Genomic DNA, 15,050 nt, shown 5'->3' on the forward strand with positions numbered 1-15,050 from the left:
CATCAACACAGAGGAGAATGGGAGATGATTTAAGGGACAGGTCTAATTTTTTTGAGAAGCCCAAAATGCTACATTATAGTATATTCTGGCTCAGATAAACTAGTGTTCTGCCACACATTCACACAAACAAGGCACACAGCATGCACAAACATGACTGTGCACATTTGCAGTCCTAACACTCACTGGATCAGCAATGTGTCTCCATCCTGCATCTATCCCGAGAGTTAAATCATTGTGTGGTGACACAAATCTCCTCAAATAATTGGTTGAACAGCTCTGACTAACAAGAGCGCTGCGATGTACAATCATGTTTCATCTTCTCCCCTTCACCGAGTGGGGTTGAATTGTTGTGTTTGCAATATAATTCAAGCACAGGAGAGCTGCAGTGCTGCAACACGCTCTATTTCTGTCTCAGTTAACTGGTTTCAGTATCATTGTTTGTACATTTTTGACAGCTAAAAGATGCAGTATAAGCATAAGCCTGATTAACTGTTATTGTGCTTCATTTCTCTCTCACATGATAACATCACATAGGTAACAGAGTTGTATTACAGACACACAATATTAATCAATTCCTTTGGAAAGGCAGGAATGCCAAGGAATTATATGCATTTGTAATTTTACAGGAAGTTATTGCAGTTCTTCTTTTAGTGCCTTTTACTTTTGTTAAACTAGAACGGTTGCGTGATCTACTGATGCATCATTACAGGTAACTCTATGTGTGTGTTTTATGTGATCTTCAGGTTCATATATGAAACTGAGCACTTCAACGGAGTCGCAGAGCTTCTGGAAATCCTCGGCAGGTTCGTATCCGCAACCACACAGACACACTTTGGAGCATACTCTGCTGCTCTGGAGGCAAGCATACTTTGTAGTATATCATATCTTTATGAATGCATTTGGAGTTGAGAGTGAACGCATACACACATACTGTACTTGTACTTGGCCAGCTGCTCCTATTCATGAGACAGCTGGTAACCCAGGGAACTAAGCAACTACTAAAAAATGGCAACAAAGCATAACCACTACTGCAAAAAAAAACAATATCCATTTTTGATTCATTATCATCGTTCCCTCTTTCTTATCAGGTAAACACAACAGTGGGTGCAAAGCCTGAAGGAGCAAGAAATTAGTTATAAGGCAGGGGGGGAAATGAGTAAAGGTGCGGGGTGGCAGGAAGGAGAGACAGAAACAAGAGGGTGGTTAAATACATAAATGAGAAATGACTCAGAGGTTTGTATAGTTGGTTGCTTTGTCTCTGAGGTCAGTAAGAGAAATATGAGGAAGATGGAAATGAGAGGAAGGAAGCCAAACTGATAAACAAAGATGTAGTGCTTTCTGCCTGCGCTCGTACACAAATCAATGGGAGCAAGAACGGAGAGATGACAGTAATAAAGAGAAAGAAAGGGAGGGAGAAGATGAAGGATGGATACATCATGATTGGTGATATTATCTAGTTTGTTTTGCTCACTCCCTCTATAAGCAGAATGATGTTAAAGGAAGAGTTCAACATTTTGTCTGTGCATTACTAAACTGGAGTCAGGGTGTGGCTAGCTTAGCTTAGCATAATGACTGGAAGAAAGGGGAACAGCTAGCCTGTCTCTGTCCAATGTGAAAAAATAGTCCTGCCAACACCTCTAAAGCTGCCTTGTTTACATTAACCTACTTTATTTGATTAAACCATACATGAACAGGCTATCTCGCTATAGGCTGTAACCAGCCAGCTGTACGGAGCCAGTGTTAGCATTGTTAGCTTTCTCTTTCTCTGAGGAACATTTCTGAATTATTCAGATACCCGGTGACGCTAACACCGGCTCTTCACTTTGATTAATAATCCAAGCTCACATCACGGCGTAGCTACAGTAGTTAAGATTAATGTACACCTTTATTATTGCTTGTTGCAGCAGTACAAGGACAGATAAGTACATAAAGTGACTGAAATAAATAATAGGAGGTGCAATAAAATAGAAGAATAGAATCAAAATAGAACCGAGCATTTGGAGACAAATGACATGGTAAAGTGAGTGGTGCTGATAAAGTGACGTGATTGACAGCAGCGGAGTCAACAAGTCATCTATGTAAACAATGTACACCAGGCTAATATAATATGATTAAGTAATGGTACTCAGTGTTTGTCTGTATTAATAGTATATACTGGTACATAATGATATTGTATGGATATGACACATAGGCTAGTATAAGTTGTAGTAGTGTAGTAATATAGTAGCAGGCTATAGTAGGCTTATACTGTATACCATAATATATAATAGGCCAAGTCCAACAATATAACATAGTATATGCCATGGTATAACATAATGTAAGATTTAACATATTATTAAAACAGCTTTGTTGAATACGCAATTCTGATTGGCCAATCATGGCATTCAACGGTCTGTTATTTCTTTTATAGCAGACCGTTGCTATGTATAACAGACCGTTGCTATGGGCGCAGTTCTGATGTCGGACTCTGGCGGACCGTTTTTGTGTCAAATTATTGATTTCTTAAATAAGCAGTGTAATTATTAATTAGTGTGATAATGTACAGCTAGCGGGTCATTGTTGTGAAAGAAACCCCTTCCCCTACCCCTGTCGGGGTTTATTTCACAACATTGACCGGCTCGCTGTACATTATCCCTTACATAGTATACTACAGCAACATATAATTGAATAGAATGTCAAATAAAATATGGCATCATAAAGTATAGTCTAATATATAACAAGAATATATAGACAAAGTTATCTGGCTAGGTAGGTCGCATGTGGTCTTGATAAGATGACTACATAACTGAGAGGATATTGTGTCTTTGTAGCCTACACTTTGATTTCTTTCTCTAAAAGAAAGCAATGAATATTTGCTTTCCTCTCAAGGACATTCTAGTTGAATCTCTTCAACACTACTATTGAATCATTTTGTTTGAAGTCACACATAGAAGAAGTGGAAGAGACTTGAAAAGAGGGCTGAATTTAAAGCGACGGACTGCAGTAGTTTGCCTGAGCTTATTATTATTGGGCTACTCAGCATTGAAGAGAAGAGCACAAAGTCTATTTGCTCATCTCAGAGTTGTGTGTCTTTCTCTGAGGAACATTTACTCTGATAACCAGCTAGCTTTTCACTTTGATGTGGAGTAAAATCCAAGCTACATGGCAACATAGCTAATCAGCCTTTTTATGCTAACATACATAAAAAGGAGAAGGTTACAGCAAATACATATATCTCCCATGTGAGATGTAGACACACTACTGAGCTTTATCACTTCTTAGTCAAGTTTGAGACGGAGAAACTAGCAATGACATTAGTTTGTTACATAAACAGACATGTTGCTAGAGCTGAAAGATTGAGACACGGAGCGATGGAAGGAGACAAGGAATAAACAAAAGATGATGGAGGATGAGAAATCAGTAAGCAAACAAACAAATCAGTAATAGAGTCAATACATATTAATTTCTCTCAAGGGCACTCTGGGCTGGAATCTAGCTTGTGCCCTCTGTCTTTGTCTTTCACTATTCAACACTAATAAGACAGAAATGCCTTTAAATAATCTTTATTGATGTTGAACATTGAAGAAAGTAAAGAGAGTTGTAACGAGGGATGGATCTAAAAGATTTAGAGAGACTGGAGGGATTTGTCTGCACGCTGGTTAAGTGCTAGAATATTTTAGTAAAACTACTTTTTCTTTAGTTTTTCCCGACATAAAGGATAAAGACGTTCATACAAAACCTGAAATTCTTAACCACCTGATCAAACAAGTGAAATCAAACATGGACGCTGACTTCTGATGGGTTAATGTAGAGAAAAGAGAGGGAGTTAAGAGGAGAGGATGAATCCAAGGTGAGAAAAGATGGAGGGATGAGGAGATGGAGAGAGGATGAGTGAGTGAACAGTGAGTCAGAAGTGGAGAGCAGGAGAGGAGAGAGAGGTTTGTATTCATGTTGGTGGTAACAGAGGTATTTATAGCTCCTCCCACACACGGAGAGAGGGAGAGAGAGATGGGCGAGGGAGGATTCATTGTACAGAAAGAAAGAGAGAGAGAGAGAGGAAGAAGACAGGAGGCAGAAAGAAAGATTAGAGGAACAGCAGGAGGGAGATATTATTGACGAAATGTTCTATTAAACAAAGACGCTATTAGAAAACGAAGACAGACAGACAGACACACAGACAGACACACAGACAGACAGGTAGACTGACTCTACATACTTTTCAAGTTCCCACTCTTCCGCTGCTCATACTTCTTCCCTCCGTAGGCTGAACCACCGCTATGTCAGTCAGTGTAGCAGTGAGCAGAGCAGACCACGCATTTGTCCAGTCACTTGGAAAAGGACACAGTACAATAATAGACTCCACCACACAGACAAATGCACATGTGTACACAGATGTGACGAGTAGGTTTTAGGAGTAACGTGTGATGTTTTTATGTAAATAAATACGTGTCAATTCTGCTGCTGTCGATAGAGGTAAAGCTGTAGTCGGTAACTTTGAGCAAATATGATAAGAAATTATTTTTTATAAAACTGTCACTATATCCCATACTTGCCAACCTTGAGACCTTAAAAATAGGGAGGATTTCAAAACCAAAGCAGGGGTCTGGTCCTTTCACAGAAAAAAATTGAGCTTCAGAGACCTTTTTTCCTGCATTCTGGTGACATTAAAAGACAAAATAACAAAATCATAATCTACACTGCAACAGCATTTTTATGTTAAAAATGTTACCTTTAATTCTCACGAAAGAATGCAGAATAATTCGCACCTCTGGCGTGAACTTGTATGAATCTCTGGCATAAACTAAAATTCATCAGCTTTTATTAATTTTTTGCCCCTGCTTGAGTATTTCTATCTCTTAGCTCTCTCCATTTCTCTCTTCGTCTCTCACTCACTGAAGGCCCTTTCAGACACAATGCAACAACTGCACTCTGAACCCATTATTTTTCAATGGTTTATGCTACGCCACGACAGCTTTTCGCTGCGTCGAGCAAAGCCCAACTTTGGGCTGCATGCTGCACACTGTGATGTGCGCTGAACCCAGCAGCTCAAACATGAATTCAAACTGCGCTGTGTCGTGAGCATAGACTGCTCTCTTTCACCGAGAAACTACATTTGGTGTAGCTCTATTGTCGTCCGGATGGAAACAGTAAAGCTTATAAACGCCGTACAGTGCCAAAAACAGGTTGTGATAACGAAAAGGGGAAAAAAAGGTATGAAAATGTGCCATAAATGGGGAGAAATACAGGAAAATTGTGACCCCGGGAGGAAACCGGGAGAGGGCGATGAAAAACAGGAGTCTCCTGGGAAAATTGGGAGGGTTGGCAAGTTTGCTGTATCCTGACAGTAGTGCATGAGACAGATAATCTGGGGGAAAAAATCATGTACTTCTGCTTCCTCCTAGTGCTCCTAATGGCATTTACAAGATTTCACCATACTTGAAGGATAACAACCAATCAGAGCCGAGGATTCTGTACAGCAGCTGTCAATCACTGCTTGCGAAACTCCGATCAAACGGTCAAACTAGGCAGTTCTGATCAAATATGAACCAAGATTCTGTTACTGTAATGCCTATTTCTCTCCTCAAATGTTTTCAGAAACATATTTTAGTGTACTCTTTCAGTTACTGTTTGATCAGAGTTCGCAAGTTTCGCGAGCAGTGATTGAAAGCTGCGTTAGAGACTCCTCAGCGCTGATTGGTTGTTTTCCTTTGGACATGATGAAACACTGGAGGAACATGATTTTTTTTTCCAGAGATTATCTCTCTCATGCACTACTGTCAGGATATAGTGACCGTTTTATAAAAATAACTTTGTATCATATTTGCTTTTCAAGTTACCGACTGCAGCTTTAAAAATACCAAAAACATCACCTTGTTGTTTTTGCCAGGAGGAAAGCAAACATGATTAAAAAGAGTTCACATGCTGCAGAGTGAAAGTGTTTAACTGTAACCGTCCTCTCCTCTCCTCCAGCATCATAAATGGCTTCGCCCTGCCCCTGAAGGCTGAACACAAGCAGTTCCTGGTTCGGGTTCTCATCCCGCTACACACGGCAAAGTCCCTTTCTATCTTCCACGCACAGGTCAGTGACATTCTCCTGCATACTTCAGTATTTAAAGTCTTTGTTTATATGTTAGAGTGTTTCATAATGGCTATTACCACCAGTTTCTTTTGAAACCTTTCAGTATTCAATTTTTTGACTATAGCTGTAACGATTAATCGATTATTAAATTAATTGCCAACTATTTTGATAATCTAATAATCGATTTGAGTAATTTTTTAAGAAAAAACAAATCAAAAATCTCTGATTCCAGCTTCTTAAATGTGAATATTTTCTAGTTTCTTTACTCCACTATGACAGTATATCTTTGAGTTGTGGACAAAACAAGACATTTGAGGATGTCCACTTGGGCTTTGGGAAACACTGATCCACATTTTTCACCATTTTCTGACATTCTATAGACCAAACAACTGATCTATTAATTGAGAAAATAATCAACAGATGAATGAAAATAATCGTTACTTGCAGCCGTACTTTTTGACACCCATTTAGGTTTTATGTAACACCACAAAAGCGTCTTGATATAGTTTGAGGCCATGTCTACATCCACATGCAGGGGGACAGATGTTCATTTGGCAGTCTGTTGTTGTACCTTACAGCTTTTTTCCCAAGAGTGTTCATATGATTTTTGAAGGCCAGCGCTGATGCTGTTTGCTGATATCGTGTGAAACAACAACTCTGAATTATGTTTTGTTTTTGCCAGGGTGTAAAAGCCACTGAAACTATATTTAGATCTCGGTAAACTGCAACTATCAAATGAAACCAAACTACTTGGTGGTTTTGCAGTTCTTCTCCTGACTGAGGCATGCTGTATTGTAGCTTTTAGAGACCCTACTCCTCCAACTAGCATAGAATCAAACTGGGTTGTATTTTATCTTCTGGTTTCCCTACTAAGAAGAGATCCAGCTCTTTATCTTACCTTGATAAAACAACCATACACAAATGTCTCTGAAATGGAAGCAGCAGTTAGGGATTCCTGCAATGTGTCAAATGCACCACTAGGAGGCAGAGTTGGGTCGCAGATAATACTGCAGAGAGATGCGCTCACCGTTGAATTACACACAGTGTGTGTGAGTGTGCATTTGGTTTCTTTGGTGTGTGAGTGTGCTCAGAATATTTGACGACACAGATGGCAGTCAGTCTATTGTGTGTGTGTGTGTGATGTTGTTTGTGTCACACATTATTTGCAGAAGGTAGAGTTTGTACAGATGTATGTGTGCGAGTGAGTGTGTGAGTGTGTGTGTATTCTGGGTCTCAGCATCACCATGCCCTACATTTCTCCTCCCCGTCTCTCTCCCTGTGGTTCACACACATACATTATTCACACGCTCAAACACACACTCGGTTTGACAGGGTCACGGGGGATGCATGCCAGTGGACAGCAGTTTTGTGCTCAGTGGGTGTGGCTGCGCGGGAGTGACCCAGTTCTAGATATAAATATCAAAATATAATATCACAGCAGCACCTTTTATTCATCTTAAAGGTTTTCTCAACATTGTGAAACACGTTTGAATCATCCTCCGCGTAGCCTATGAAGGGTTTTCTCATTTATATTCATGTCACTGAACTGTAGTAACCACATCACGGTTCCAAATATCAAAAAGCAAATGCAGTGCTTTTACATTTGAAGCTCATATCAGACCCTCTTTTTTCAAAGTCGAAGTGAATTTAAAAATATTTTTTGATAAGAAACCACTAAATCCGTGGTGTTTGTTTTGATTTATGTACTTATTTGGTCAAAATTGTAATTACTAAAAAGAACACACTTGAGTTGTATCCACATTTCTGCGGCGATAGCTTTAGTGTTCGCCAGTGTAGGTCATTTTTTTATTCAGACTGATAATGCGTAATCTGATTGGTGCAATATCTGTGTGGATGGGCACTAAAAATTGTTTGTAATATCACTTAATTTCCTACAGACACACTAACAGCGAACCAGCTGGAGTCTGACATTGTTAGCCGTTGCTTAAAGAGGACCTATTATGCTTATTTTCAGGTGCATTGTATTTTCGGTTTCTACTAGAACATGTTTACATGCTTTAATGTTCAAAGAACACTTTACTTTTCTCATACCGGCTGTGCTGTGGCACCTCTTTTCACTCTCTGTCCGAAACGGCAGGTATTATGCAAATGTATTACTTGGTGACATCACCACGTTAAGGAAGAAAAGGCGGGACTTCAAGCGAGGCGTTTCAGGCAGTTCAGGAGCAGCGTTTCTGTGAGAGATACTAACTCCCTTTGGCGTGGATTTTGGGCTTTTTAACTTTACAAACCTTTTACATGCACAAATAACTCCCCAAATGAAAGGGAAAAAGCACAAAAGCTTAATAGGTCCTCTTTAATCCCATCCATCCCTGTGTTACTCCGGGACTGCTGAGGTTACAGGACTACTGGCTGCTTTGAGATTTGACAGTCTGGTCCACTGACCCAATGCTAGCTAGCCTCCTCCTTGGTAATAATGTGGAACAAACACAATACGAGCGAAAAGTAACTTCTAAGTGGAAATCAGGCCAAACAATAGCAAGCTAAGCTAACTAGCTTCAATTTTACGAGTGAAAGCTTGTTCACGTAGCTTGCTGGCTTCCACATTTCGTGTGGAATACAAACTTAGCACCTCAATGTGTCCTCCCAAATGTTGAATGTTGTGAAGGGGCAGATGTCTTAAATCGCTAAGGGTTGAAAACCAATGTTATGTATGTTATGCTTGTTGAAAAGGGGAAAAAAACGGCTTATATCAATGTTCATAAGTCACAGATCGTGCTGACTTACGTTTACATCTGACAGAGTAATTGAAAGTAGTGTTAAAAGCATGGAAAGGCTGCTTTTTGATGTGCAGGTCACAACAAATTTGCATGCAAGAAGCAAACATAAGGGCTCTCTGGAATGACTTTGTCGCCAAAAATAGGCCCTAATTTGGCCCGTCACCTTGACAGATCAATATTGGTAAAACCTCAGCCTTAACAAGACTACAATGCCCATAATCCTTAGCTTAACGACAGTCTCCTGCTCCCGCAAAGCCTGGCCTGACAACAGAATCCAACATCATATTTACCCCAAGCAGCTTCTCTAACGTCTCGCTAATACTTTAAATAGTTTGACCGATCAGCACCTTTAGTTTAATCCTCCTCTTTTTCATGCTTTTCTTTTTATTTCAAACTTGTCATCCCTGCTTTCACAGGTCCTTTTTTTTTTTCCTCCGCTCCCTCTTTCCCCCCTGTTTCTGTAACCATGTTGTGCTGCGAGAATGAGGGACGGGAAAGTTACAGATGGAGCGAGAGGAGAAACAAGAAAGGTGCACCATAAAAAGGAAAAGGGATCAGATGGGTTTAAAGATGAAAGCTGTGGAAGATGTGAAAGCCAGACAGAAAGAGAGACAGACAATTGAGCTACAGGTCACGAATGAGACAAAGACAGAAACAACAACAAAGTAAAAAGTGATTGTCCTACAAAAAGAGAATAACCATCAATAATCTGACAGCACACAACCTCTACCGTCTGGAACTATAAATTGGACCATCCAGTATACTTTATATTGATGACACTTTAACTTACTAAAAGTCGTAAAATAGACCAGTACAGTAATACTTCCAACAAGACAAAGGTATAAATAGGACAGAAGACGAAAGACAGAAAGGCAGAGACAAGAGGTCTAAACTCTATCTCACATTGCCCTTAAGGGACTTCGTGTGTGTGTGACATCACTCCTTCCGAAGTAAACACACGCACACACAGTCTCCGTCTCCACGGTGCCCACTCGCCACGGCAACCGGCCAGGGTGGAGGGGGCAACCGCAAAACACACACACGCACACACACACACACACACACACACACACACACACACACACACACACACACACACACACACACACACACACGTACGCTACTCACACACTCGCTGAATAATAGGAAATGATTGCAGGTCATATAAGAGGAGACAAGAGCTGATGTAGAAGTAGACACACACACACTCACTCGTGACACATCTCCCCTTGGAAAACTTGTCTTTCCGATCTTTAGCAGTGTGTAATCCTAAGGGATAAGTGCTAAGATCCCCCTTGTCTCCTTGACAGCTTCGGGGAATGTGTGTGTGTGTGTGTGTTTTGTGTTGGTGTGTGTGTTTTCTAACCACGTCTTCTCTGTCCTTACAGCTGGCCTACTGTGTGGTGCAGTTTATGGAGAAAGATGCTACAGTGACTGAATATGTAAGACTGTGTTTCATTACATTATTGTACTTACTGCAACACACTGGCTCATCAAATTTGAAGGAGTCTTAGTTTTGTAGTTCTGGCCATCATTTCTATCTACCTACTTAATTGCTGTGATATTGGACCGTGGTGACATCGGGTGTGGAAAGAAAACGTTGTATAGGTTCAAAGGTGCAGTGTGAAGGATTTGGTGGCATCTAGCGGTGAGGTTGTAGATTGCAACCAACTGAAACTTCTCCCGTGTGCCAAGCGTGTAGGAGAACTACGGTGGCGAAAACTTGAAAACATGAATGGTCCTATCTAGAGTCAGTGTTTGGTTAGTCTGTTCTAGGCTACTGTAGAAACATGGCGGCCGGCTCCGTGAAGAGGACCGGCTCCCTATGTAGATATAAACGGCTCATTCTAAGGTCACAAAACCACAACGATTCTTATTTTTACACTAAAGAAAACATACTTATTAATATTATGTCCCATTTCTGCCAATAGATCCCTACACACTGTTCCTATAAAGCTGCACTCATCAATATTTTTGAATAAACAATGGCTCAATTGACTACAAGTAATGTGAAAGGTGTCACATGTAGTGACAAACCTTCAGAAAATTATTACCAGAGTCTGTAGTTCCATCATCTGAACGGGGCATTTTAGTGTCTTTCAGCTCATTGGTTTAGTTTAATGGCTCGCACCTTTAGTGTTTTGTGTTTCATGTTATATATATATATATATATATATACAGTCAATGGTTTACTCTCATTGCTCTCATCAACCTTTCCAACAGTAGCAGACAGCTGGTTTTAGCCAGTGAGCAACCTCCGGGTCTGAAAAGTGAAGCCAATGCGGAAGTGACTTGCATTCTCTCTAATAGCCAGCAGGGGGCGACTCCTCTGGTTGCAAAAAGAAGTCTGATTGTCTATGAGAAAATGAGCCTACTTCTCACTTGATGTATTACCTCAGTAAACATTGTAAACATGAGTTTATGGTCTCAATTACTAGTTTCAAGTCTTCTTCAATACAGCATGATGTTCATTTAGTAAATGATGGTCCCATTTAGAGTCAAATAGACCATATAGCAGGGGATGCTTTAGGACGTGGCTACCTTGTGATTGACAGGTCGCTACCACAGCGTTGTCATAGAACTTTAACCCTTTCACAGTGTGTTTTCAGTTCATGAAAGTTAATTGTAACATTTTGGTCTCCTAAAAATGCAAAAACATGTCTTCAGCGTTTGGTTGTACTTAGCTCCACCCTTTCCTGTCACTTGTGGTTGCAAAAAAACAAGATGGCAATAGCCAAAATGCCGAACTCGAGGCTTCAAAATGGCAGTCCAAATACCAATGGGTGACGTCACGGTGACAACTTCCACTTCTTATATACAGTCTATGAGTTAGCGAAAAAGTTCTGATGAACCCACTGTGCACTTCCTCCACAGCACCAAACGGCAGACAGACAAAGTAAGCAACTAGCTGGTGAAGTTAGCGGAGCAATCTAGCAACTAAAGAGCCATTAATTTCCCTCAGGAGTCAGTGGAGACCAAAACAGATCGAGAAGGAGAGTGACTATTGGACTTGCATTCTCAAGGTAGCCAGAAACCTGATGAATCCTTAATGAATACTATAGTGTTCCTCTGTGTCTGCAGGATCTGTAAACATTATAAGGTCAACATTATAAGGTGATAATATGTCAATGTTGTTCTGCTGTCCCCAAGTGGAAAAAAATCCGTTATCACTGCTTTTAATGAGGTTAGCTAGAGTTATTTGGAAGTAAATAACTTGGAAAACAAAAGTCGAACAGTAACATTTTTACCCAAACTGTCACTGTTGTAAACATCCCTCACAGTTAAAGAACTGACTCCCTGATTCAGCTTTGACCTACCGTGCATCATTTTCCTGTGCAATGAGGGGTTGTTACCAACATTTCAAATCTCAGCATTTACTTTAGTGTACAGTGTTATCATAACTGATAGAAATGATGGACAAAACTACGAAATAAGACTCAAGTAGTAAAAAACTGAAGTTATCAGTCGCATGACCATCAAACATTATAATCAGTGTCAGTCCTGTAAGTAGTTCACCAATCTAAACTCAGCTGGTCTGAGGCTGAATTAGAGCATTTGCTTTAGCCTACTTCTTCGTTCACCAACATCAATACAGTAAAAATGAGACTCAGTGCAAAGTCTATGACTTATTTCTTAATGCACCAGAGTATGAGTATGAGTTAATGGAGATGGCACAGATGGGCGCCAGCCAGCTACCCTGCTGAGCTAATGGCTGCAGTGTTAATTCATATAAATGTACTTCATATTTTCTGTGCAGATCATCAGAGGGCTGCTCAAGTACTGGCCAAAAACCTGCACGCAGAAAGAGGTGAGACAACAGATAATAAAACATGCTGATAATTCTGGTAGGACTTCTGTACTGCGAGGTATTCCTCGAAGCATCTTAGCACATTTAATTCACTTCTGGGAGTTTCATGAATGTCTTTTCTGTCCTTTATGTATCTATGATAAAAATGTGCATGTCTGCGTATTCAGGTGATGTTCCTGGGGGAGATTGAGGAGATCCTGGATGTGATCGAGCCGTCTCAGTTCATCCGGGTCCAGGAGCCGCTCTTCAAACAGATCGCGGCCTGCATCTCCAGCCCTCACTTCCAGGTAAACACCACAGCTCCCTACATTCAAACCCAAGCAGCTCTCCCTCCCAACTCGTCAAATACAGATGCTTGGTCAGTGCGTTGGACAGGTGCATTATTTTACCTTCGTTTTGTTACGTAGCTTATGACTTAAATGTGCTCTATACGATATCCGGAGCATTAAAATAGCAGCAAACAACTATTTGCTATGTAAAGATATAGAGGAGTAATATCTACCTGAGCAGAGAATGAAGTCGTATCATAGATTGAAGCGTAATGTTTAAAAGTATTATCTAAAAGCATGAAATACTGGAAAATAATTGTAATAAGACTGATAACAGTACCCTAACTACATACAGATTTATTATATCACTACAGAAAAAACAATCCACTGATGGTCAGTTACTTGGATAAAACAAACATCAGTTTGATGAAAAGAATCTTGCTACGACTTTGCTAAATGAAAGTCAACTCTTCTGTCTTAATGTTTGTTTCAGGTAGCGGAGCGGGCTCTTTACTTCTGGAACAACGAATACATCCTCAGTCTGATAGAGGAGAACTGTCAAGTCATCCTGCCGCTGGTATTCGCCACCCTCTACAGAGTCTCCAAGGAGCACTGGAACCAGTCAGTGGCTCACACAGACACACACACAAATTAATACAACTCATAACTCACAGCTTTTGATTTTAGATTAGTCAATATGGGTATAACCTGAAGTTCTATTACTGGTTGGATGGTGGAAGGACGTATTCAGATCTAATCAGATTCAGATTTAAAAAGTCAAATTAACAATACTATCATGTCAAATACTGCATTGTAAGTAAAAGTCCTGCATTCAAAATTTTACTTAAAGTAAAGTACACAAGTTTTAGCAGCAAAAGATACTTTAGTATCAAAAGTGAAAGTACTCAATATGCACAATGGTCTGTTTCAAAGTGTTATGATATTATATATATTATAATGTGGATTATTATTACTGTATTCACATGTAAGCATCATTTGAATATTGCACAGCTGGTTGATGGGGGAGCCATTGTAACTACTTTACATGCTCTTGTGCTGTTTAATCAAGAACATTGCATCATATTTTAATAACTGATCGGATGTTTTCTATAAAATCTTTATCTGCAAATGAGCTCGTTACTATAGCTGTTGAGTAAATATAGCTGAGTAATAAGTACATTCTTATTTCCTTCTGAAATGTAGTGATGGATAATTATAAAGTAGCATGAAATGAACATACTCATGTTAAGTGCAGGTATCTGAAAATTCGACTTAAGTAAATGTACTTAGTTACTTTCCACCACTGCTAACACGTAAGAAAATCACTTACAGATGCAGCCACCTAGAATTTCCCCTCCCAGCCGGTTGCCAGCCAGTTCCCTGCCAACTTCCAGCCGCTGGGAGTCCTTAAGTATTCTGTATACTTACGTAAATGTACTTAGTTACTTTTCACCACTGCTAATACGTAAGAAGATCCCTTACAGATGCAGCCACCTAGGATATCCCCTCACAGCTGACAGCCTGCTGGTTGCCAGCCAACTTCCAGCTGCTTGGAGTCCCCCAGTAGCATTTAGCCTACATAGCTGCTACACACTATTACTTCCCAAGACTGAGAATAATGTACAAGCTAATAAATTAGCATTAGAGCTAGTAATCTACCAAGGACACATGAATGACCCACAGGTTATTATCTAGGCAACACATGTGGTTGCCAGTGGGTTAATATCTCCCAAAAACACAGGCGTTTCTGACCTCTATCTCCTGACCCATAATGCCATGTGACCGACAACTGCCCATGTTCATTATCTTCTTACTCCGTCTCTTCAGGACCATCGTGTCTCTGATCTACAACGTGCTGAAGACCTTCATGGAGATGAACAGCAAGTTGTTTGATGACCTCACTGCCTCCTACAAAGTGGAGAAACAGAAGTGAGTATGACTCACTCACTTTGTGCGTGTGTGTGCGCGTTTGTGTCACTGGATACAACAGTGACAACGAGGAAGAAACAGAGGGCTCTTAAGTCATGTTTTAGTTAGTCGGTATTTGTTCCATTCGCCATCACATTATATTTCACATTGTAAGTATGTATCGCTTAGGTCATCTTTTCAACACGGGTCACATCATGATTCCACTTATTCATTAACAAAACTTAAGGGAGTAGTTCAACATTTTT

General features: G+C 40.2%; 1 protein-coding gene across 2 annotated transcripts in view; it reads left to right on the plus strand.

Annotated features, from left to right (window-relative positions):
- The window catches only part of ppp2r5b (protein phosphatase 2, regulatory subunit B', beta), a 66,261-nt gene that overhangs the window by 30,984 nt on the left and 20,227 nt on the right, over window positions 1-15,050 (plus strand). Inside the window, exons 6-12 of one of the 2 annotated variants that reach the window (XM_074623045.1) lie at window positions 744-803; window positions 5,950-6,058; window positions 10,188-10,241; window positions 12,557-12,607; window positions 12,775-12,894; window positions 13,370-13,497; window positions 14,704-14,827. In XM_074623045.1, the coding sequence (XP_074479146.1) occupies window positions 744-803; window positions 5,950-6,058; window positions 10,188-10,241; window positions 12,557-12,607; window positions 12,775-12,894; window positions 13,370-13,497; window positions 14,704-14,809 (628 nt within the window). In that variant the 3' untranslated portion in view covers window positions 14,810-14,827. The remainder of the gene's footprint in view (window positions 1-743; window positions 804-5,949; window positions 6,059-10,187; window positions 10,242-12,556; window positions 12,608-12,774; window positions 12,895-13,369; window positions 13,498-14,703; window positions 14,828-15,050) is intronic. The other variant, XM_074623044.1, reaches the window with a different exon arrangement.

The sequence above is a fragment of the Sebastes fasciatus genome, chromosome 22, assembly GCF_043250625.1.
Source record: "Sebastes fasciatus isolate fSebFas1 chromosome 22, fSebFas1.pri, whole genome shotgun sequence".
In the NCBI taxonomy this organism is placed as follows: domain Eukaryota; kingdom Metazoa; phylum Chordata; class Actinopteri; order Perciformes; family Sebastidae; genus Sebastes; species Sebastes fasciatus.